The 26,041-nt window shown below is 39.2% G+C and overlaps 2 protein-coding genes across 7 annotated transcripts in view; one reads left to right on the forward strand and one right to left on the reverse strand.

Annotated features, from left to right (window-relative positions):
• Positions 1-3,952, forward strand: part of LOC139944782 (ankyrin repeat and MYND domain-containing protein 1-like) — a 28,637-nt gene extending 24,685 nt beyond the window's left edge. For all 4 annotated transcript variants that reach the window (XM_071941890.1, XM_071941892.1, XM_071941893.1 and 1 more), the window contains 2 exons: positions 156-310; positions 1,412-3,952. In XM_071941890.1, coding sequence (XP_071797991.1) covers positions 156-310; positions 1,412-1,818 — 562 coding nt within the window. In that variant the 3' untranslated portion in view covers positions 1,819-3,952. The remainder of the gene's footprint in view (positions 1-155; positions 311-1,411) is intronic.
• On the reverse strand, positions 3,518-25,695 carry LOC139944783 (quinone oxidoreductase-like). Of its 3 annotated transcripts, none has more exons than XM_071941894.1 (9): positions 25,640-25,695; positions 15,504-15,661; positions 11,799-11,954; positions 11,008-11,171; positions 10,300-10,351; positions 8,680-8,832; positions 8,219-8,320; positions 6,798-6,893; positions 3,518-4,955 (listed from the first exon to the last, which is right to left on the reverse strand). In XM_071941894.1, exons 1-9 carry the CDS (start codon positions 25,656-25,658, stop codon positions 4,791-4,793), a joined length of 1,065 nt encoding a protein of 354 aa, XP_071797995.1. In that variant the 5' UTR covers positions 25,659-25,695; the 3' UTR covers positions 3,518-4,790. The 3 variants fall into 3 exon arrangements, with proteins under 3 accessions (XP_071797995.1, XP_071797997.1, XP_071797996.1); XM_071941896.1 differs by lacking the exon at positions 25,640-25,695 and adding an exon at positions 22,677-22,698; XM_071941895.1 differs by lacking the exon at positions 25,640-25,695 and adding an exon at positions 20,295-20,428.
• Between the last annotated feature and the right edge of the window lie 346 nt (positions 25,696-26,041).

Here is a 26,041-nt window from a genome sequence, read left to right on the forward strand (position 1 = left end):
ACAAACAATATGTAGACAAAGACCCAGGACACAAAGTTTGAAGCCTTTGAAGTTTGTTCTAGATTTCGCATTGCAGTGTCACATACAACAAACAACTGAAAACCTATTGTATTGAAGTCTAAAGAAGCTTTCCCAATGTGCCTTTACTTTTACAGGAAGCCACTGTTCAAGTATTGCTACGAGTGTGGACGGTGTCTAGGAGTGCGCTTATCGGCCTGCACACGCTGTAAAGAGGTCTACTACTGCAGTAAAGCGTGTAAAATCAAGGCGTGGAACGCGAGGCACAAGGAGGAGTGCGTGCGGATTGGAGGTAAAGTTTGGGGTGTAATTTCATAGAGCTGCTTGACGGCTGATATTGTGCTCACTGCAAGCAAGTTGCCATTTCATTGTTTGTTTGTTTGTTTGAATGATCTTCCCATCAAGGGAACTTGGCAAACTCCCACATTATAAGTTATCACACAAGCGCGGGTGGAATACGAGTTGGATATGGGACGCAGACGCGCTATATTTTTTGTATTTCACGAGCGTGCGTGTGATAACAAATTCATCTTCCAGTCTCACTTGCAACGTGCAAAATTTAAAACTTCAGAGCGTCAGTTCACGGGCACAAAGTTTAGAATGTAATTTTTGCACCGTCCGTATACGTAGCGTGACAAAATGACATTTCACAATACGCACTGTGTAATAAAAACAGAGGAAGTAGGGTATAAAACAGAGGTCGCAGTATCCCCTAGTAGTTTGAGCTTCTAATTGGTGGATATAGCGCATACTGGAAGGTAAAGGGATATAAACACCAAACTGACATCAGCAAATCTCTTTCATACAAACATTGGTTTAACGTCTGTGATTATGAATTAAACATATCAAGAAATTGTGATTCAGTAACTATTTGACAATATTTAGTCTAGTCATTGTTAAATCAGCGGTTAGCCTTAATTTGCTAAACAAAAGCTTAACTATGCTGTGTTTAGCAACTTTTTCCGTTTGAGCAGCTCTATGAAAAATTGGTTTTCCTTTTCACTTTAACTCCATGCTGTCTGACATTTCAATATCATCCATTATGGTATTGAATGATGAACAAACTAGGCCAGCCTGCAACATGCATGGTATGATATCATGTGATCAGTGAATCTACATAGTACACAGTCGTCTCATTATCAAACTTGGGCAAAACCTTTATAATCTTGCTCTTGGCTGTTCAGTACTGAATCCATCAAGCTCGGGCAAAAATTTCAGACTTTGATAAGCAAGATTGATATGCCTGGCCCCATGGCGAGTCTGGTTTGTTTTGTCGGGCAGAACTGAGTCAAACTCGGGTGAAACCCATGGAAGTCAGGGTAGGAATGTGCAGTTGGGATTTTTAGGAAAAAGTCTTTCCCTCTAAACATTGATAATTTTTTTTTTTTTTCAGGACGAAGCAGTCGCAGCCCAAGTCCCACCAGCAAACCGTCTCTTAGCACAGCCTCCACATTGACAACGAATCCAAGCCACGGAAATTCATTGGAGAGCCTAGCCTCATCTGTAGCGAACCCAATGATCAGCCAATCAGGCAAGCTTGGAGGTCAACGAGGGTCAAATGCCAAAGGTCAAGGTAGTAAAAACCTATTAGGGGCTGCTGCTAAGTCACTAGGGTCAAAGGGTGGCCAGGGGACTAAAGGGTCGGGGGTTAAAGGTCAACAGACTGGACCATCGATTGGAGGGAAGGGTGTTGCCGGAATCGGCAAGGGTGTTGCGGGAACCGGCCATGGTGGAAAGTTAAACAGTACAGATGAGTACAGTTTACGGGCTGAAATAACAGAGAATTATAGCTATAACTGAATGAACTATTTTTATTTATGATTATGTTCATCCACTGCATTGCTCAGGTGTTATTGCCTCCAAGGGATTGGTCGATTGGGATCAGTGCCACATTTGGAGTGAGGGTTTGTGATTGGGGTTAAATTATATCCCATTTGTATCAGCGCTTAGAAACCCCTGTATTAATGCATGTTATTATTATTATTATTATTATTAATTGGAAACTGAAATGACTGCTGTTTGGTACTGTTCCTGTTGAATGCCATTGAGTTTCTAAGTGAGGTGTTCCAACTTGGGATTAGTATTCCAAGTTGGGTAGTTCAGACACCACAGTTGGGTTCCAGAAGACTATCCATGTTGTACTCCCTGATTTGATTTGGTGCTCAATATGGGGCATGGTGTAAACTCTCATCCCCACCCCCTCTTTTGTGTCTACTTTGTGTGCTTGGAAACTCGGGAATTTGTAAGAGGATTTTAGGCGGTACGTCTTTTTAAGACGAATACAAAATTGTGGTAAAGTATTGGAACATGTGTGTTGTAGCCACAGTGGGCGGTGCCGGGCGTGCCTGCCCAGCCTGCCCAGAACTAACATGAATAATTGTGTTAAACCCTCTCGCCCTAAATTGGATTTAGAGCCCACTACTGGCATGGTATACCCGGTGGGGGAAAAACCAGGACTCGGTTGACGCGAGTGTATATCTAAATGGGGGTAATTTAACTGTATACATTCCCCCAATTGGGAGAAGATGTTAATGTACATCCCAAATGGGGTATTTTAAATGAGCTCATCAGTAGAGAATTCCAGATTATCTATGTTGGTATTCCCTCACTGCTTTTAACAAGTCTTGTTTTTGTGCGGTAATCATCACACAATGTAGCATTTCCCATTATGACCAGTGTAGTATCTTGCCTAGTACCAGGGATTCCCTGGATTGACAAGGTGTCACCAAACATTTTTCATATGAGTGGCAAGGGGTAGATACATAAATTTGGGGGCTGTTCAAAGGCACTGGACACTATTGGTAATTATTCAAAATAACTGTTAGCATAAAAACTTACTTGGTAACAAGCAATGGAGAGCTGTTGATAGTATAAAACATTGTGAGAAACGGCTCCCTCTGAAGTAACGTAGTTTTGGAGAAAGAAGTGATTTTTGACTAAAATATTTGAATTTGATTACGAGACCTCAGAATTTGATTTTGAGGTCTCGAAATTAAGCATTTGAAAGCACACAACTTCGTGTGACAAGGGTGTTTTTTCCCCCCATTATTGTCTCGCCAACTCAACGATCATTTGAGTTCAAATGTTCACAGGTTTGTTATTTTGTGCATACGTTGAGATACACCAAGAGAGAAGACTGGTATTTGACATTACCAATAGTGTCCAGTTTCTTTGATGTACATGTATCTAACCATTCATTTTGCATTTTGAGGGTCTTATTTGTGTTTGGGAGCTGGTGGGCAAGGCTTCTTGGGGTTGGGGGCCTCCCATTCCCCGTCTTCACTCTTGTTACGCAAGCGGGGCCATCACTATACTGACCAAAAGACTAATTGAATATTCACAACATTTGTCACATGAAATCTCAACAATCTATAGTCAAGTAACAAAAGATTTTGACCAACATTTGGATGTAAAAGAAACGATAGCTTTGAGTTTTTTTCATCTTTTTTTTCATTTGAAGTTTTCTTTATTTGTATCATATTTCTAAGAGCACTATTGTATTATATAATCTAAGCTTAACTTTTGAATTTGCTGTGACAAAATTATCACTTTTTATCCATAAAAGAACCCTGAAATTGTGGTTCTAATTATGATTGACCTAAACCAATTTAAGAAGAATTACAAAGTCAAAATACAAGTTGATATACAATAAATTTGTCAGAGGTAAAATACGATATAAAGTGCAACGTTTTAAATATACAACATTCAGGCATGAAATAGTATAATACCTTGCTTTTTGGTTGGCGCATAAATTTTGTTGTGCGTAGCTACTTTTTGTGCTTAATGGAAAAACATCGCTTAACAACTGCTTCACGGAAATGAGCAGGATACCAGTCACAAATGTTACATGTGGCATGGTATTTTTCGCTGGTAACCATACTCTGGTAAGCATGATTTGGTTGTACGTATCTACTTTTTTGTTGAAGCAGAAAAACACTTATTAACAATTATCTGTTCTTATTTTGCATTTATGGCTTTCCATTGTTTTCCAATCTTGGTTTGCAAAAACTTGGGTTGTGACGTTGCAATAGAAAGGTCTATGGGGAGGTTTGGAGCATTCCATTGTTTCAGCGGGGATGCAGTGGGATGTTCATTGTTCTCAAAAGATTGTGCATTCTCAAGAGCGGGATCCTTTTCAGATGCTAGAGTGGGCGCCTGACATGCCATGTAATTATCCCTGATTTCTTATTCTGCTAGACCCATATCTTTAAGCAAAGGTTTTCAAAAAACGCCCATTGCAAAAACTATGAAAAATGACAAGGTACATTTGCCTCTATCTAGTGTCTGAACAACCTCCTATTCCCCTCGCCATGCAATATAATACAATAGAAAAGAACAATTATTTGCAGCCTCAATATTAAAACTGTTGAATGAAATCCACTCGATAGCAATAAATATACTAGAAAACTAGAAAACAAATTTGTTTCTACACGAACAAAGAAACAAGGCAAGACAAAGAAACCGTAGAAACTGGATTAAAAAAAGACATATCAGTGACTCAGAACCAATGTACACAGGAACAGCCATCCAGTTGGGGCTCTTGACATTTTCTAAAGATGTTACTGCTTGCCTTTGACGCTAACAATAAATAGAATTTTTGTTATAACAGTAGTTTAACACCCGAGAAAGAACACACACTACCCAATAAGTTAAAAAATAGTTGCTATTATTAAGTTGGCGCGGTCTCCTGACCTGGGCTTATTCCACAGCAAGGATGCGGAATCCTGACCTGGGCTTACTCCACAGCAAGGATGCGGAATCCTGACCTGGGCTTATTCCACAGCAATGATGCTCTTTCCTAGAGCTCCTCGCTGATTTTCCATCTCCCAATGGGCTGTTCCAGCCTCTTCTAGGGAGTAGACTTTGTTGATGTGAGGGCGCAACCATCCCTCCTCCACGCCTGCATAAAGATCTCTAGCAATCAGTTCTCTGTCCTCCTGTATTAAACAAAAGAGAAGAAGAACATTTAAACCTGATTTTCTACGTTCCAAGTAGTAGTTAAAGGCAGGACAGTTCTTTTCAGAACAGAGAAGTCTCTAGAATTCTGAAAATCTACTCAGCGGTAATGGAATATAAAACAAGACAGTTCTCTAACATCACTGTAGAAAGAGAACTATATTTATGGGAGTGGATTTTGCTTTGGTTTGATGGAGAGTGGAGCATCAGAGTGTTGCATATGAGACCCTTTATAGTTGCTCCATCACTGTGGAAAGAGAACTATAGAGTTATGGAATTGGACTTGGCTATGGTCTAGAGTATGAAGTCTTAAAGATGTAGCATTTGAGACCATTTTACAGACTGTCTACTTCACTGTAGAAAGAGAACTATATTTATGGGAGTGGATTTTGCTTTGGTTTGATGGAGAGTGGAGCATCCAGAGTGTTGCATTTGAGACCCTTTATAAATGCTCCATCACTGTGGAAGGACAACTAGATATATGGGAGTGGACTTAGCTGTTGTCTAGAGAATGAAGTCTTAAAGATGTAGCATTTTAGACCATTTTACAGACTCTCTACTTCACTGTAGAAAGAGAACTAGATTTATGGGAGTGGAATTTGCTTTGGTCTAGAGAGTGGAGCATCCAGAGTGTTGCATTTGAGACCCTTCATAAATGCTCCATCACTGTGGAAGGACAACTAGATTTATGGAAGTGGACTTAGCTGTTGTCTAGAGAATGAAGTCTTAAAGATGTAGCATTTGAGACCATTTTACAGATTGTCTACTTCACTGTAGAAAGAGAACTATATTTATGGGAGTGGATTTTGCTTTGGTTTGATGGAGAGTGGAGCATCAGAGTGTTGCTCTTGAGACCCTTTATAGACGCTCCATCACTGTGGAAAGAGAACTATAGAGTTATGGGAGTGGACTTAGCTGTGGTCTAGAGAATGAAGTCTTAAAGATGTAGCATTTGAGACCATTTTACAGACTGTCTACTTCACTGTCGAAAGAGAACTAGATTTATTGGAGTGGATTTTGCTTTGGTCTGGAGAATGAAACCTCTAAGGTATTTCTTTAGAGACAATTTCAGACTCTCTACATTATTACAGAAAGAGAACTAGACTTATGGAACTGGACTTCAGTTTAATCAATTGAGTATTTGAAGCCTTTGAAAACCTTAAAAGGGTTTTGGGTTTGAGACAATGTCTGGATTCTACATCACTACAGAAAGAGAACTAGACTTATGGATCTGGACTTCACTTTAATCAATTGAGTATATGAAGCTTTTGAAAACCTTAAAATGGTTTTGGGTTTGAGACAATTCACAGACTCTACATCACTACAGAAAGAGAACTAGACTTATGGATCTGGACTTCAGTTTAATCAATTGAGTATTTGAAGCCTTTGAAACCCTTAAAAGGGTTTTGGGTTTGAGACAATTTACGGACCCTACATCACTACAGAAAGAGAACTAGACTTATGGAACTGGACTTCACTTTAATCAATTGAGTATATGAAGCCTTTGAAAACCTTAAAAGGGTTTTGGGTTTGAGACAATTTACGGACCCTACATCACTACAGAAAGAGAACTAGATTTATGGAACTGGATTTCGCTATGGTCCAGAGAGTTAAGTCCTAACAGTGTTGTAAGAGACTGTTAATACTCTCTACGTCCCTGTAGATCGAGAACTAGATTTATGGATCTAGATTTCCCTTCAGTCTACAGAATGAAACCTGTGGATTTTGCATTCTACATCACCACAAGAAGGGAAGTTGGAGAGTGAAGCCCCCAAGGTTTTACATTTAAAACAGTTGATGGACTCTGTCCGTTTCCCTCCTACCTCAGTTGCCAGTCGGAGACCACTCCCCATCATCAATGCTTCCTTTAACATCAGCCTGGAGGGATCGCATTTTGCCTCGCCTTTCTTTCCAACGATCTATGCAAAGAAAAAGCCAAGTTTATTCAAGACAATGGGAAACTTTAGACTATGTGCCAATCACCAAGAGAGGGCGCTCTTCACCAGGTAATGTCAACAACTAAGGAATAGGAGGAGCATGAGTGACGGTCACTGACAGCAAATACCTTGTGTTTTGCGTGTTTTTGATTTTGTATTTTAGATTTAGCCAAACTGTATTTTGTTTTTCATAACACATCGCCAGCATAAACCTAACTGTTCTGGAACAGGACGTACTGGACACGAGTTCCCCAATGATAACGAGCGGTGTGCATGAGTTTTTGGGAGAGTTTCTTCTAGGGTAATTAGCAAAAATTCCAAAATGCTGACCTACCAAAAATTGAGAAATCTGAAGTTTAGTTGTATGACAATGTATCTGATTTAATTTTCAAGGGGCTGAGAGACTTCTAAATATTTTTTGAGTATTTTTGAATTTTTAGCATTTACCATTGTTTGCTATAGGAGTTGTGCACCCTTACCTGGTAGGTCTGCTGCCCTCTAGTGGCAGAGCTTTCAAAAAGTCTCCCATTCAGACTCGTGAAGTTTTGCTTGAATGATGTTAATATAGGTTTTCTCAGTCAATTTCGGCAAATGAGCAGCCAACTTAACCACCAAGCTATTCTATTTCGCGCGAAATTGAATGCTACTGAGAAGGGTCATTTGATTTCGTTTTATGATTAGTCAAATGTAATGTTGTGTCATTCAATTTAACAAAATAATCATTCAATTTAACAATTCATCAAAGCAGCATTCAATTTTGCAGACGCTTCTTGAGGCGTGTTTGTCACGAAAAAGAATGACGATACGCTAAATTGAACAGAGTGCTAAAGGAATTTGACTCGACTCAAAACGAAAGTGAATGGACGAATGCTGAATTTGAAACACAGTAACAACTGGAGAGGCAAAACAGCTTTAATTCAGACGCATGAAAATGAAATTGGCTGCTCATTTGCCGACTTTGACCGAGAAAACGTATAGTATTATGAAGCACGAGGGAATCTGACTTGGTAACGCTTGACCAGTCAGTTTCCCTTGTGGTTTTTACTTGATATTTGAAATAAAAAAATTGCATCCCCTTGAAGTGATCCCCTGGCTGCCGCTTCCCAGGTTGTATCATGAAATTGGGTGTGATCCCTGGCTACATGGCAGATAACGGTTATGGCTTCTGACTGGCCCAAAAGAACAAATATATTGACATAATTGGGAGACCACCCGCTAGATAGCTCAGTTGGTAGGTCAGTGATTTTTGTGAACAGTTGTTTCGTTTACAGATAAATAATTTTTCTTACAATTAATTTTTTACTTACAACAATACGACCTCCTTCACCAATGATGTCCATATCCAGTGCTATGTTGGTGTCACAGTTCATCTCGATAATCACATCAATGTTCTTGTCTGCAAAGGCAGTCTGAAAATTATAATTCATAATAATAATAACAACAACAAATTCTTATATAGTGCATTTCACAATAACCGTATCAATGCGCTTTACATTAGTGCCCTGGTCATAGGGCCAATAACACCCTTTTATTCTCAGCTCTTGGGAGTATGCGTGTAAGGCGCTTGTGGCTTTTCATACACAATATTAACATCTACCCTGGCAGGAACTCATTTATAGAACAAATTGCAATAGAATAAATTGGATGGAACGAAAAATGCACGGTGAATGACGTAGCGTATGTTTACTTGCTACATGTATCATGTGACGGACAGTCCTCCAATACAAATGGCAAAGATCTGCTTGTGTGTTATATAATAATGTCATACCTTCATCTGGTCCTTATAGTCTTCCGCTCTGTAGTCAATGGCGAAGTCTGCGCCTTGCTTCATTACCAGGTTTCGTCCCTCTGGTGTACCTGCTGTGCCGACGATAGTAGTTGCTCCAAAAGCACGTGCTATCTGAATGCATGCTAGACCAACCTGCATTCAGTATTTGGATAATAAAGTGAACCTGATTTAAGACGATTGATTTTGATGTATTGGGTTGATCAAATCTGACATCTCAGTGAAATTTAACTGCGTTAAATATGTTTGACCATTCAGTACAATGGATATGAGAAACCAGAGGTCGTTTGTTTGTTTATTTGTTTGCTTTTTTTGTTTGTTTGTTTGTGTAGATTATCTTCCCAACAAAGGAAGTCGGAAAAGCTCCCAAAAGGAGATATAAATGCAAACGCCAAGCTGGTAACGGCCAAATTCTCTCAAACAAACATTGGTTTAGTCTATGATTATGAATGGCACAAATTGTTAACTTCATTCAGTAACTAGACGATAATACTTATTCTAATCATTGTGAAATCAGTGGTAAGTTTAGCTGGATTCGAACACACAACCTTGTGATTGCAAGTCCTGCAGTCTAACCAGTGATCACAGTGCCAAAGTCCGAAAAGTTTTCCCTTAACAATTATACTACTAATAATAATAAGGTCCCTCAGACCTATTCTTAAAAGCAGTGGACACTATTGGTAATTACTCAAAATAATTATTGTCATAAAACCTTACTTGGTAGTGAGTAATGGGGAGAGGTTGATAGTATAAAACATTGTGAGAAACGGCTTCCTCTGAAGTGGAGTAGTTTTCGAGAAAGAAGTAATTTTCCACAAATTTGATTTCGAAACCTCAAGTTTAGAATTTGAGGTCTCGAAATCAACCATCTAAACGCACACAACTTTGTGTGACAAGGGTGTTTTTTTCTTTCATAGTTATCTCGCAACTCCGATGACCAATCAAGCTCAAATTTTCACCGGTTTGTTATTTTATGCATATGTTGAGATACACCAAGTGAGAAGACTGGTCTTTGACATTTACCAATAGTGTCCACTGGCTTTAATGTCATCCTACCTTTGATTTGCTAATCTTTATTAATCGACCCTTGTTAGTTGCATCATGATGCAACTTGCTCTCTAATCCTACCCTTTCATGTTTCCCTGCATTGTTATCGAACGATGCATTTACCACTTTTATGGTCCAGAAATCCATCCTTTCATACTAAACATCCTTTGTCCTCGCCACTTTACTCCTATTGGTTCATTGCCACCAATTGTTTCTGAAACAGAAACTTTGATTGGCTATAATTTCCCCGCTTTTTCCTGGATCCTTCCCTTAATCCCTTTCCCCTCTCTTTTTCTATAAATGGATATGTATTTGTTTGTACTTGTTTTATGCCTCTGAAGAAGATTTGGATCGAAAGCTAAGGCCATCTACCCTACTCATATTTTAATAATAATTTAAAAAAAATATATTTATAAAGCGCCAAATCATTTTGGGCCAATCCCTCTCATACTCTCACCACAGTAATTCCTTTTAAATCATTGAACTAAAAAAACTCCAATATATATATTTGAATGTACATCTTTACCAATAAACATTAGTCTTGGAGATTTTTACCTGTCCGCTCGCTCCTTGGATCAGAACTGACTCCCCTTTCTCGATTCTTGCCCTGTTAAGACAAAAATCATGAATTAAGTTTGAGTTTGAATGAAGGATACAGTGTGCTTTATAATTGAGCACTCCACTCCAGAAAAAATGTCTTCAACAAAAGATGCTTTGATTCATTAAAAAAAACTTTGCAGCTTTGAAAACACTATTGCTTATTATTTTCTAACTTTTTTATTACAAATACAATATGCATGTTTATGATTCGCTCTGCCACTAGCTACCAGGCAATCTCAGTGGTCTAATCGGTAAGACACTGCTGTAGAATTACAAAGGTTGTGGGTTCCAATCCCACCCATGTAATAACAACATGCCTATGATTTTGTCACAGAACTCAAACAAGTACTGAGTATACAGTGCTAACACACATCAGTGTACCAATCTATGTGGTATGTGTAAAAAACAAAAAACAAAAACAAACATATATCCCCTCCCTCTTTTTTGGACATTCAACAGGCTCCTCCCACCTCCAACTCCCCCACCCCCACTTTTCCAACTTTCCGCCTCCCACACATTCCCACACATTCCCACACATCCCCATCATGCTTCCTTCACCCCCCCCCCCCCCCCCCCCCTGAAAAGAGCCGGTTGGGTCTCGACGTTTCGAACAGTATACTCTGCTCGTCTTCAGGAGAATCCCCTCCTTACATTCAAACTTACCTCTTGACCAAGGCCCTGTGTGCTGTGAAGTAAGGAATCGGAAGAACAGCTCCCTCGTTGAAGCTCAGCTTATCGTGAAGCAGGTACAAGTTATCTTCATTGGCTAGGGTGTATTCTGCGTAGGTTCCCGTGCGTCCACAGACCACGTAAACTCTATCGCCAGGCTGAATTAAGATAAATTTATATAAGTGAACCAAACTCAACTTCTGGTGAAGCTGTGGGTTCGAATTCATTGGGAAGGCATTTACTGCAGCTGATCTCTTCGCCAAAAAGCTAGGTCCCCGGCAGGATAAAATGACAGATAATGTTCAGTGGATTCCAGGTGTTTGATATAAGTTTAAAAGTCGTGGACAGTATTGGGGTGTGGGTTCAAATTTCGGTTATGGCACTCTTGAGCAATATGTTTTAACTGCAATTTACTCCCCTTCACATAGGAGAGAAAATTGTCCGTACCTTGCCACCACTTTTTAGTTTGTTATGAAGTAAAATAGTATTTACCTTACTCAAAACGAGATATTCCTTTTTTATTTTATTTTATTTTTTTTATGAAAAAGTAGTAATTACAGGATAAACCTAACTATACATGTACATTGTACATTCTGCATATATTATGAGATTTATTTTGTTTTCCTGCGCACAATTATTTTGGACGGCGCACGCAGCAACCTCACATCAGTGTGTTTTAAATATCTTCATACCATTGAAGTCTGCACTATATACTTGGAAGGGAGTAGAAGATGTTTTTGTGAAATATTTTATGGTACTCTTGTAATTATTTTTTAACGAGCTACCTTGAATTTGGTGACTTCACCACCGACTTGTTCCACGACTCCACTGCCGTCTACGCCCATAACACTCTGGGGTTTAAACAGGCTCGTCAAGAACAGTCCCTGCCGTACTCTGCCCTCAACCGAATTGATGCCTGCTGACTTTATCTTTACCAGAATCTGGAGAAGAAAACGGGTTAAAAAAAAACAAAACAGGTTCTTATATCCTCCTCTCACCAGTTTTCACGGTATTATGCAGTTTTCTTTGAATTGGGGAAAAAAATAATGATGCGATATATCAACCGATGCCCTGCCCTGATTATCTTTATTTGTTTATATTAAGTATGGAAACATAAATTAAAACTTGATGGACATTGAAATGTTCGCACCACACACCGATCTTCAATGACTTCAACTGGTCCCATTTGTTTTGAGTTTTTTCTGTTTTCAAGGCAAACGAGAAAGAATGGTTTCCCGGTGAAGCCACACGTGGTATAAATATCTGCAGTGACTGCAAGTGTTCTGTGAGAGTCTGTGTATGACTCTATAGCCAGAAGTTGTCTTCATTTTATTAACAATATTTTTATGACATTTTAAAAATAACAATAGTAATTTGCAAAAAAAAAAACAAAAAAAAAAAACATTAAATAATAAGTGTGAATAATTATTGGCTTTTAAATCTAATTTTTAATTGTTTTTAATAAAACTTTTTCCCCTTAACATTTATAATAAAGCGTAAAAATAAAAAGTGATAATTGAATCACCAAGCTGATGTTTAATTATACTAATATTGATACGAGGGTTAACAAAAATATATTAGAAAATAATATAAGCGAATGGCTTCTTTTAGCCTCTTTTTTTCCCAGAATGCTCAGCAGAATGCTCAGTCACATGATTTGATCATCGTTAATTGTGAATTGAAATAGTGTTTGATGAAACTTTTTCGGTGGGCAATTTTTTTATAAAGGCCTCAACATTATGACATATTTTTGTACCTTGTAGAAATGCCTAAAATACCAAACTTTTTATATTTACAAGTGCAAATAACCAGTGGAGCAATACGTGTTTCTAAGTTTTGGTCAAGGGAGAGGAGACTCTTTGCTTGGCAAATAAAACCAACATTTTTGTATCTAGGGGACTGTTTACATCGCGCACAGAGAGGTAAAAGATTTGCCATGATTTTAGGGACACCTTGAAAATAGGACCTCCTACGATATAGGGAATTTTTTCAATAACCATATCATTATCAATGCACTTTTCATTAGTTCTCTGGTCATTGGGTCAATAACATTCCTTTTCTCAGCGCAGTGGAAAGTATACCACCCCGGGCAACCCGTAGCGCTCTGGCCAGTGGCTTTTTCAAACACAACACCAATCTCTACCCTCCACTCTAAAAACTAAAGAGTTTGAATCCAACACTTGCACTGATGATTTCAGTGCCTATACACAGCATACCGACGTCGGGCTGACGTTAAAAAGGGTCATTTTAGGTCGGTGAAGGTCGCCGTCGGTGCCTGACGTTTGTGACACGTGATATTATGGTCAACCTATGACATTCAGGTTGGTGTTTAAATTTTGACGTCAGTAGTGTTCATAGGTTTTGGAGGTACGTCGGCTGGTCGACCACGTCAGAGCCAATGAACAGCTCTCACTGGGTAGCTCCACCCACAATTTACATACACGACGAACGTTGCAGAGGTTTCCTTTATTCTGATTCATTACAGCAGGGTGAATATTCATGTATCGGCCTCTGCGATGTCGAAACACCTGAAGCTTACTCGAGCTATTCTCAAATGCAAATGAATAGAATGTGTGCTCGTAACATACCAAGTAACACGAACAGTGCAGGACTGTCTCAACTCACATTGGCTCTTTACTTGGTATATGTCACGAGCACACAGTCTATTCATTCGCCTTTGAATAGCGCGATTAGCTTACCGGGGGTTTCGTCATCGCAGAGGCCGATACATGAATATTCACCCTGCTGTAATGAATCAGAATAAAGGAACCTTGTGCAACGTTCGTCGTGTATGTAAATTGTGGGTGGAGCTACAGAGCTGTTCATTGGCTCTGACGTGGTCGACCGGCCGACGTACCTCCAAAACCTATGAACACTATAGTGGGACGTCAGTGAGGTGTGAAACTATTGACGTTATTTAGACGTCGTTATTTGGTCTTCTTTTTTTTATGTAGATGTCATTTTGAAGTCATCATGCTGACGTTTTTACAACGTCATATTGTGGTCAACCGGCGATGTCATTTTGGCGACCAACTATTGACGCCAATAAAACGTCATTTAATGGTCAATTTTTGACATCAGTTTAGCGTCGAAATATTGTAGTTAGACGTCATATTTTGGTCATGTTTAGATGTTATTTTGGAGTCAAACGCGGACATTAAAATAATGTCATATTAAGGTCAACCTGCAAAGTCATTTTGGCGTCTAATTAGTGATATCAGTTAAACGTCATTTAATGGTCAATTTTTTACAACAATTTGGCGTCGGAATTAAGTAGTTAGTAAGACGTAATATTTTGGTCACGTTGAGATGTGTAATTTTTGATGCATTATGCTGACATTAGTACAACGTCATTCAATGGCAACAATCAGTATAAGTGACTACGTTTTGAAAGTGTTGGATCCAGCGTTTTGTTTGTTAAATCAAGCATTTTAAAGTTCTGATAAAAAAAAGGGTTAATTCAATAATTTGTTATTTCAACATTTCTTTTAAAAAAATCCTTTGAATCGCTTCAGCAGCTTTTAAAACGTTAAACTGGCACATAAATTGTTGGCCGAATACTCTAGAATGATGGATTTAAAGGCAGTGGACACTATTGGTAATTACTCAAAATAATTATTATCATAAAACCTTTCTTGATTACGAGTAATGGGGAGAGGTTGATATAGTATAGAACATTGTGAGAAACAGCTCCCACTGAAGTGACGTAGTTTTCGAGAAAGAAGTAATTTTCCACGAATTTGATTTCGAGACCTCAGATTTAGAATTTTGTGTCTCGAAATCAAGCATCTGAAAGCACGCAACTTTGTGTGACAAAGGTGTTTTTCATCCATGTTTGTTATTTTTATGTTGAGATACACCAACTTGTCTTTGTCAATTACCAATCTTGTCCAGTGTCTTTGACATACAAAATGCTGGATTCAACATATAAAATGCTGGATTCAACACTTTCAAAGTGTAGTCACTCACCGAACTCATGCAAGTTTTTAGTTTTTAAGAGTTATATCAGGTACCCATTTATACCCCTAGGTGTGGTGAAGCATCTTGCTCAAGGACACAAGTGGCGAGACCGGGACCCGAACCGACGCCCAGATGACTTAACCACCAGAACTTGAATTTGATGCTCTAATAAACCACTCGGCCATGACAATATGACACCCTACAAATTAATATTCCCCTCATTTCACGTGTCTTCGGTATGAGTTGTCAATAAATAAGTCTATGAATTTCATGAAATTGTTTTTGCATATTTTTGAGCTCCTGGTAAAACAATGGGGAATTGTGGTCAAGAGGTGTCTTCTTTGTTGAAAATTGTTGGGCCCTATATCTAACTTTAAAGTGTGAATTAAACACTAGAGGGCATTCAAAGTGTGACCTGAAACGAAATCTACAAACAAGCTCAACTTCAAACTTAGCCGAAATAATGCAAAGTTTCTGAGAAGTTTCGTTAAAAACATTTTTTTATATATAGGTAAAACAATTATTCCTACCTGTTTTGCTCCCGGTGTCGGAACGTCAACATCGGACCGGTGCTTGAGAACCTCTGGGCCGCCGTATCCGTCGATAACAACGCCGTTCATTTTGCTCGTTGTCTCCATTGCGGTGAAAGTTTCTTGTAAATTTGTGAATGAAGTTCTCTCGAAAAAGGCTGCAAATATCATGCAAAAAAAAGAAAGCATATACCGGATATTTAATATAAAAACTATAGGTTTTCTCGATCAAATTCGGCGTATAATCGATCAATTTAGCGTATCGTCATTCTTTTTCGTGACACACACGCCTCAAGAAGCGTCTGCGACTTTCAATGCTGCTTTGATGAATTGCTAAATTGAATGATCATTTTGTTAAATCGAATGACGCAACATTACATTTGAGTTATTATCATAAAACGAAATCGAGTGACCCTTTTCAGTAGCATTCGATTTCGCGCGAAATAGAGAAAGCTGGTGGTTAAATTGGCTGCTCTTTTTCCGAAATTGACCGAGAAAACTTATATTATTTGTAGCACTTTTCGAAACATTCGAAGGATAACCAGATACTATACTGTTGCGTGTGTCTGAATTCAGAATGTAGACCTACCACAATACACGTCGTCGTACGTACTAAATAATAATTACAACAGCGGCTTCTTTATGGCGCCAATTATCCGTTACCCAGTCCTCTTAATGCACTTTTACGTAATATAGGTTTTCTCGGTCAAATTCGGCACGTGAGCAGGGGTGGATTTCACAAAGAGTTAGGACTAGTCTTATCTCGAGTTAGGACCAGTTACTCGTCCTAACTTAGGACTACCAGTGCAATTTGTACATCTCCTAGGACTAGTCTTAAGTTAGGACTAGTCCTAACTCTTTGTGAAATCGACCCACGGCAACATCATTTTCATGCGATCGAATTAAAGCTGTTTTGCCTCTTCAGTTGTTCCTGCGTTTCAAATTAGGTTTTCTGTAGGGGATTTATACAAAGAAACTTTTGAAAAGAAGGTTCAATAGTCATGGCCATACCGCCGCATATATAGCACAATATTCTCGTCAAGAAGTTACAGTGTCTAGGCCTTCCACAATATAAAAAAAGTTAGTTGTAAGAATTGCAGACTTTCGGGAAAACTGCATGATCTCCAGTATAACCAGAAACGAAATGCCACAAAGGACGCAGATTTTTTCCAACATCTGCAGACTAAATTTAACTGTTGGTCTTAGCTTTTTTTTCGCAAGAGTAAAATTATTACCCAATGACGGAGAAAGTAGTTTTGCACACCCGCACGCGTGGTCGTAGCCAACATTACCAACAGCCTTGAAATCCTTCGAGTCACGTACTATTTGTCTAATTATACAAAATCGTCTTAGCCAACATTGTATTCTCGTTGTGGATTTCACAATACAAATTGACCCGACGCGTCGGAGTGCCAGATCCGTGTTCCAAAGAAATCATAATGTGAACAATGACGTCATTGTCATTGTTCACAAGTCCAAAACATCACTCTCACCTGACTACCGGACAAAAGACGGCTTTAAAAGGAAGCGAATTATTGGTCCCCATTTTAAAGCCTGCATTATACACTTTCGGAGCAGAAAAAGAAAAAAAAAGTTCACAGATTTACATATTACTTACAGGGTTTACAGAAGGTTATGGTAAAAGACTTCTCTTGAAATATTATTCCATGAAATAGGCATTCAAGTTTAGGGTCTTGTAGGCATACTGGTAATTAGTGAGAGTGTGGTGGTGTGTGTGGTTGGGTTAGGCTAAAACCGGTTCCTCCATGCTATAACTAAAGAGGACAATATGGTCCACGGTTGGAAAACGTTGGAAAGCTGTTGGAAAAACAGTATGAACAAAGGGGGGGGGGGTGAATAATTATGAAAGATTACGCAATGAGTTCCGTCGCGCGCCTGCCACGAACAGACACCATCCCAAGTGTCAGGTAGTGCTGAACACCGAAGGTGGTGTCATTCGTTAGTTCGTGGAAACGTCACAGACACGATTTTATATTATTAAATAAAGGGACACGTTCAGGGTTCGACCTTAACGCTGGTCCGCTGGCCAAATGCCAGTAGAAATCGCGGCGGACCAGCTGAAACACCTTGCCAACTGGTCCGGCTGACCAGTCAAAAATATCGGCAGCGGTACTACAGAACTATGACTATTATTTAAATATTTTTAGGCTCGAATAAAACATAAAAACATTCACTCAAGGTTTGGATAAAACGTAAAAAAATCACCTGAAGTGCCGCTGAACGCTGGCAAACTTCCCACGATAACACATACACATGTACACACAGCGCAAAATCCCATCATGCAACGCAAATGCTTGTAGTCTTAGTATTAGTTCACGTGTGCCAAAAAGTGTAAGAAACATTGATCGCTAGAGGGCGTTTCAGAATATTCGATAGCGTGAGAATAGACGCCCTCTATTGGTGAAAGTACGCGATAGCTTACAAAACTAGCTTCAATCGCCTTGACAAAAGACCACAAAGCAAAACACATTCTGTCAGCAGCATGGTCGTCGTCAACGGAGCAGATTTCCGTGTGGGGAAAAGAGTCTAGCGTGTTTACGAAAAACGAGCGAGACGGTGAGGCTTCATTGAACAAAAATTACAAAGTTAGGATACTCTGGATGAGCAAAAAGGAGTATTTAATTGGGATTAGTATGGTTCTTCCGTCCTGATTTTGCTTAATTTTTTTGTTATTTGGGGCTTGTTTTTTTTTGCGGGCGATCGGTGGGCGATCTAGTTTTGCTCCATGGTTTTATTGGTCAAATATAATGCGCGGTTGCTTCGGGTTTTTTTTGCGGGTTCAAATTTCAAGAAATACTTGGGTTCTCGAATGCAACACCTCCATGGTTTAACAAAGGCGCAGTTGTTTTTGCTGCTTTTAAATGATTTTTTTCTTCACAAAGGCAGACGCCGGCACCGACCATTCCGTACACATAATTAAAAAAATACCGCAAAACGCCGTATGCTTCTCCATGGATGTTGCAACTATTTTGATGTCTACTTTTTGTTGTTTTTTTTCTGGACGAAAGTGGGAAGATTTTGGGAACTTCGGTTATCGGTACGATGTATTGTGTTTATGAATACTTAATATTAAAAGTACAAACAGGCAATGTTTATACATGATAAAATAACTTAAGCGATCGCACGTAAACCCTCCCCACTGTAGATTTGAAGGCAATACATAAAAAGTTAATATTTTTAACAGTCGGTTTTAAAGTGTTTTTTTTTGTTAAGTAAAACAATAAAAACAAATTCATACAAATGTTCTTCGTACTTGAGAATACTTTGATGTCCAATGCTTACAATAAACCGTAGACTAAAATATTACCTAAATAAAGATCATGTTAAATTTTCCAATTTGCTCTCACAAATAATTTGACCTGTTTTTAAATCAATTTTAATAAGATTATTGTTATTACTTTTTTTAAAGAAAAAATACTCTCAAATTAGTGAACCCCCTTACGAACACAATAACTTGGTACACAAAAATAAAGTATGGCTTCCAGTGCAGTTAAGTTGACGTTGCAATTAATGTTGAATTTTGAAATAGCGGCGATTAAAAATCGAGCAGTTGGTATACAACAGTATTTTTTTAGTTAAAAAAACATATAAAAAATTTGACGGACCAGTCAAAAACCTGGCGGACCAGTGAAAAATCAAGCCAACTGGTCCTGCTGGCCAGTTGAAAAAAAAGTTAAGGGCAACCCCTGACGTTGTCTCAATCGGTCGAGTTCATGAAAAGGTGTTTGAAACCGATTGTTATGAAATCGGTAGGCCTATGGTCTAGGAAGATATTTTAAAAGTAGTATCGAAATTGCATGCTTTTTCTTTACTTTGAGAACTAACACGGTAGGCCATTTATGGAGTCAAAAACTAGACTCCCCTAAATGGCGTGCCACGTTAGTTAAGGAAAACCATGCAATTTCAATGCATATTTGTCTGGCTCATTATATTTCAAAACGTCTTGCAAACCAAACGCGTTTCATAACAAACGTTTTCAAACGCTTTTTTCATAGACCAACTCGCCCGATCCAAAGCAACGAGTGGGAAAGTGCGCGGAGGCAAGGCCCGAAAATAAGCCAAAGTAGCTTTTGTGAAAGGAATAATTTCAAAAAGTTGCATTTTAGATATCGCCGCGGTTACGCAGCAGTTGACTAATAATTGGAGTACACAATCTAAGAAACTTTAAAGACAGTGGACACTATTGGTAATTGTCTAAGACCTTCACAGTTGGTGTATCTCAACACATGCATAAAATATCAAACCTGTGAAAATTTGAGCTCAATCGGTCGTCGAAGTTGCGAGATAATAATAAAAGAAAAAACACCCTTGTCACACGAAGTTGTATGCTAATTCTGATGCTTGATTTCGAGACCTCAAATTCTAAACTTGTGGTCTCGAAATCAAATTCGTGGAAAATTACTTCTTTCTCGAAAACCACGTCACTTCAGAGGGAGCTGTTTCTCACAATGTTTTATTCTATCAACCTCTCCCCATTACTCGTAATCAAGAAAGGTTTTATGATAATAGTTATTTTGAGTGCCACTGCCTTTAAACAGTAAAACTTCTGAATTTTACTGGCATTAAAACCGATATATTAAAATGCTTTAAAAATGCTTTTAAAATACCATCAAAAGCTGATGTAGGTTCTAACCAAAGAATATTTACATTAATTGGAAGAATGATCATCCAAAGTATAGGACCTCTGTATGCCTACCTTCCCTCCATTTAATAAGGATAACATCAAAAAGATAATAACTGCTCTTTAGCAGGCTCATGGTTTCCACTTACCAAATTGTTAATGCTGTTTGCCAAGGCTCAACTCATCTGCTGTGTGATTGATTTTTCTTCAAAGCAAACTCTTTTTATATATTTTACAAAATGTTAGACTCTGACCCCGAAAACCACGAAGTCCGCGATTCCCAAAACTGATTGGAGTTTTTTTCCAGCGGGACTGGTTAACTCTACACGAGGGGGTTTTTCCCATCAATAGCCCGGAGAAACCACTTGACACTTGATCTGTTTTTTTAAGTTCTGGCTAAGTGCCACCGGTATCCGTGAAAGAGTTTTAAACCCGGCTCTTTCTTCCTGCATGGGTGTAATAGAGAAGAAACAGACGCCTGCATGCCGTTAAAGAGGCAAAAAGGACCCGGTAGTTGCGATGTGTGCAAGGTCTACCTATCCACACCAGGGGCCTTATTCATGAAGCCTTCTTAATCTTAGGTCTTAGTAAGCACTTACGTGTCTAGTTCGTTCTTAGCGAGTTGCGTCATATTCACGAAGCACTCGTAACTTCAATCGAGTGCGTAAGTCCTTACTAGTGCTTCGTGGGGTGTTTTCGGCTTCGTAGCGTTTTCTTAAACCCTTTTTCAACATTCCTGGCCAATATTTTCGGGCGAATCGAGCTTTATGTCAGTTACATTAACTTTTAATATTATGTTCTACAATCCTTGCGACATTTTCTCAAACTTTCTCAACATTTTTGAGAATTTACTAACCTATTTTTTCTCACTTTTTAGTAAATTTTTCGTGATTTTGTTATTTTATTTCGTCATTAAATAATTATTTATATTTATTTATTTAGTTAATAGTAATATTAATAATAATAGTGGGCATGTATAATGCGCGGGTATCCATCTAAATATGCTCATGGCGCAGTGACACAATAAACGGGAAAAACGGTTATGAAGTCCTCATCAGATGAGGCTTGATGGAAGTTTTGAACAAAGCTATTGATGGAGAAAGTTTAATATGATCCGGCAAGTCGTTCCATAATGAAGGAGCAGCAGAAGTAATTGATCTCTTACCTATGGTGGCCCCGAAGGGACATCGCATAACGCAAACGTGTGCGCACACGTATGCAATGTCGTGAAACATATCGCAAATATATGCGCACACGTATACAATATCGTGAAACAATTCGCGAATATGTGCGCACACGTATGCAATCTCGTGAACCAAATCGTGAATATGTGCGCACACGAGTGCGATTTGTTTTGCAATGTCGTGAATTTTATTGCATACCATGTTGCATACCATTAGGATGATGTCATAGTTGTGGATAATTTGTTACCGATCTAGGGAGTACTGTGGCGCTACAGCAGGCTCCCTCTGTAAAGCATGTGTATACCCAGGAACTTGGCACCAGGCCAAGGACGACCACACGCCTCGCTTGCCTCACAACAAAGACTACTGCTGCAATGACTACCGCTTATCTCACTGTTGGAAAGAAACCCCCCAGATCATTAGACATTTTATTCAAAGGTATGCAACATGGTATGCAATAAAATTCACGACATCGCAAATAATATTCGCAGACGTGTGCGCACATATTCGCGAATTGTTTCACGACATTGCATACGTGTGCGCACATATTTGCGAATTGTTTCACGACATTGCATACGTGTGCGCACATATTCGCGAATTGTTTCACGACATTGCATTCGTGTGCGCACATATTTGCGAATTGTTTCACGACATTGCATACGTATGCGCACACGTTTGCGATATGCGATGTCCCTTCAGGGCCACCACACTTACCCCATGATGTTTTGGCCAGGGAATTCCTTAAAAGATGTTTGTTATTAGATCGCATATAGACTGGCGGTTGGAAGTATGAGGTTGGAGTCCTTCTGAGAGATATGGTGATAAAGTGCCTTTTGATATGAGCGATAGGCATACACAAGGATCTTGAAGATGATTCTATCTTTAATGGGTAGTCAGTGTAGATCTTGTAGGATAGGTGTGATGTGACTGTGTATTGGACCGGGTTACAATTCTGACGGTAATATTTTGAAGGCAAGACAAGCGTAAATTTATTATGCAGTCCATAGAGGAGAGAGTTTCCCATGTCAAGTCGGGAGGTTAACAAAGGTGCGAACGAGTTTCTTTGTAGTATTTACTTCGTTTACTTTATTTACTTCGTTTATTTACTTCGTTTATTTATTTATTTTGTATTTTTAGTTTAGGGGTAACCAACTACATTTTGTACTCTCATTGCATGTTTGCGTCGTGTGAAAGCTTGCGAAATCTCTGAATGTCATCCCATTTGTGATGTACCACTTTGGTAGTTCTGAGGACTTTTCCAACACAGTTGATTCTCCGCGATTTGCTCAGGTGTCGGCCTTTCTCTTCAGCGTTAAAACATCTGAAAATTTGTTATTAAGCACCTACCAATTCAATGCAACATAGTCAACTAACTTCACTATCTCAGCAGGCGAGAAACTTCGCCTTCCAATGATTCCCCTTTGCCTCCTCCTCGCGTTGCGGGACAACGGTCTTCCTTCTTGCTTTAGTCTGGCTCTCCCTGTTTGCAGGATGACAAATATCTTCTAAATGACCGTAGCCAGTCCAGTCACTGTATAAATACTCGTTCTGGACAATGAGATCACGCTCCAGTTAGCCTTGATCAAGGCTGTTGACGTACTGTTCCCCGGCCCGGTTCGCTGCACACGCATGCAGTGCATACACAACTGTACATTACCATACGTTGTAAAGCGAGAACAGTAGCGTAGTCGTGAGTACGGTCGTGTCTTTCTACTTTCAACCTCGCACACGTGGCTCAAACAACAGCCTTGATGGGTTTGTAAAGCTTTATCGGAATTCCGATAAAAGGGTATTCATGATGTGGGCGTGTCATTCTAAACATTGGCCAATCACAGGCGCGATTGAGAATGACGTATTACTGCAAGCAATCATGACACGTCCATGCATGCATGGGTGTGTGTGTGTGTGTGTACGCTGTACGCTACCTGTATGGACATGTACTGTAATACGTGCTTTTAATAGCAGTGTCGGGAGCGTGGTGTGTATATTAGCTATGATTGTAAGGGGTCTGAATGCGCTGCCGGACGGGTGAGCCGGACAAGGCTTTTTGCAATCGGTCAACCTCAGGGATCGGTGGTGGCTTTTTGCAATCAGTCAACTTTAGTGATCGGTGGTGGATTTTTGCAATCGGTCAACTTTAGGGATCGGTGGTGGCTTTTTGCAATCGGTCAACTTCAGGGATCGGTGGTGGCTTTTTGCAATCAGTCAACTTTAGGGATCGGTGGTGGCTTTTTGCAATCGGTCAACGTTTGCAACCGGTGATGGAATTTTGGGATATCCGAATTTTGCGTCCGGTCGGTGCAGGCCTACTTCAAAACCTATGATTGTGTAGATTGTGGATATTAATTGTTGTTATTTTCTAGTTCACACCACCGTGGAGGAATAAATTACACTCGCCAGCGGGTTGACTGACTTGCCAAACATTTTTAGAAGAGTACCATTTTATACCCAGATAACATACATACATTGGGCAATCAGTTATTCCAAATTATTACATTATTGCAATCAAGATTTATTAATAACTACAATTTTTGGGGTATTTTATAGCAAAAAAAATCTCAACAAATTACATTACTTTGTCATTTTTTAATTGTTTCGACAATCTTAAGACATCCTGTGCCACAGCTTTGACACCCTGCCTTGAAAATTGCATATTATGACCAATGTCGGTTCAATGCCGGCCCAATGGTGGCCGTTACCAAATCAGTATTGGCACAAAAAAGTTGTTTTATACCATTATTTGCCAAAACGGTGTGCCACTTCGAAACCAGTATTGGCCCAGAAAAGGTTTTCTATACCATTTTGTCAAAATGGCGTGGCGCTAAAAAAAAAGTATTGGCCCAGAAAAGATTGTCTATGGTGCAGCTACAAAACCAGGGTTGGCCCAATTGAGGTTTTCTACCATTTTGCCAAAATGGTGTGCCGCCAACAAACCAGTAGACAGATGACAGAAAGTAAAACTTTCATTATCAGACGAAAATTCAACCAGCATTTTAACTCGTAAGTTTTTATTAATAAAATAAAAATGCAAAAAGTATATAAAATATATTAAATTTAAATGAAATTACTTTGCAATAAAAAGGTTCATTACAATAAAGTGTAGTTGTCCATGATAAACAAAAAACATTAAAAAAATGAAAAAACAGCAGCAATGAATAAATCAAATTAAAAATGCTATGTAAAAACCAATAGAATAATAAAGGAGGTATACATTTTAGAATTTTGTTTTATTAATAGTATTCGGTTTCTCAAAATGCCGGTACCATCAGGGGTCGATTTCACAGAGAGTTAGGCCTAGTCCTAACTTAGGACATAGTCCTTGGAGATATATAAGAAACGTATGGCTAGTCCTAAGTTGGGACGATTAACTCTTCCTAACTCGAGATAAGACTAGTCTTAACTCTTTGTGAAATCCACCCCAGCTTCAATAACTTGCATGGGCTAATTCCTTTTTAAATATCAAGTCGGTTTAGTAATTAGAACATATTTCTTTACCGTTTTGCCAAAGCCAGTATTGGCATAATTGGCCCCGAAAAGGTTTTCTATATGACACCATTTTGACAAAAATGGTGTGCAGCTACAAAACCAGTATTGGCTCAATGAGAGGTTTTCTGCCTGTTTTCCCAAATGGTGTGCCACAAAACCAGTATTGGACCATTGCAGGTTTTCTACCACTTTCCCAAAATGGTGCACCGCTACAAAACCAGCATTGGCCCATTAAAGGTTCATCATTTTGCCGAAACGATGTGCCGCACAAAACCAATATTGGTCAAGACAGGCAAACCTCCGTCCTAACTAAAATAGTTTGCCTCTATAAAACCGACATTGGCCCAGTGTGGGCACTTTACTAGCAAGGACATGACGCTTGACCGGAAGAAGGCCAGCACTGGCCCAATTCTGGCTCAATATCATCATCATAATTAACGGCACCATATCGAAACTCGACGCCGGTACATGCCACCATTGGCCCGATACTGTATTGTTTGTTAGGCTATAACTGAAAAAAGGTTTGAACATAAATTGTGAAGTTCTTGGGAAATTGTCCCACTTCCGGTTGACCTGGAAGTAGAGCTAGGTCAATATGGGGGGCAAATTTTGTTTAAAGGTTAATCCTTAATGCTCAAAGAGTCTTAATGCTCAAAAGGGACCCTAACTCCACAAACTCGCCCTTCCAAATTTTTTCTTGCAACGCTATTAAGGGCACGGCGGCCCCAAGATCGTCACAGACGCTATGCAGTGGCACGCTATCTAACCCAGCAAGCGACGCGCTAACGGAACTTACAAATATTGGTGTATTATGAAAGACTCACCGGTTGTTGTCGGCGGCATCACTGCCCCATGCACCGTCGCTGCCGTTGGTGGAACCGTAAATGTCGATGGAGGTACCCCATCCGTCATAACATTCCATCCACAAGCTGGTGTCGTCGACGGGGCCGTCGTCGTGGGCGGCGGTGGTGCCGAAGCAGCGGTTTTTACATAGCATTTTTAATTTGATTTATTCATTGCTGCTGTTTTTTCATTTTTTTATGTTTTTTGTTTATCATGGACAACTACACTTTATTGTAATGAACTTTTTTATTGCAAAGTAATTTCATTTAAATTTAATATATTTTATATACTTTTTGCATTTTTATTTTATTAATAAAAACTTACGAGTTAAAATGCTGGTTGAATTTTCGTCTGATAATGAAAGTTTTACTTTCTGTCATCTG

Source organism: Asterias amurensis, chromosome 12 (genome assembly GCF_032118995.1).
Source record: "Asterias amurensis chromosome 12, ASM3211899v1".
NCBI classification, from domain to species: domain Eukaryota; kingdom Metazoa; phylum Echinodermata; class Asteroidea; order Forcipulatida; family Asteriidae; genus Asterias; species Asterias amurensis.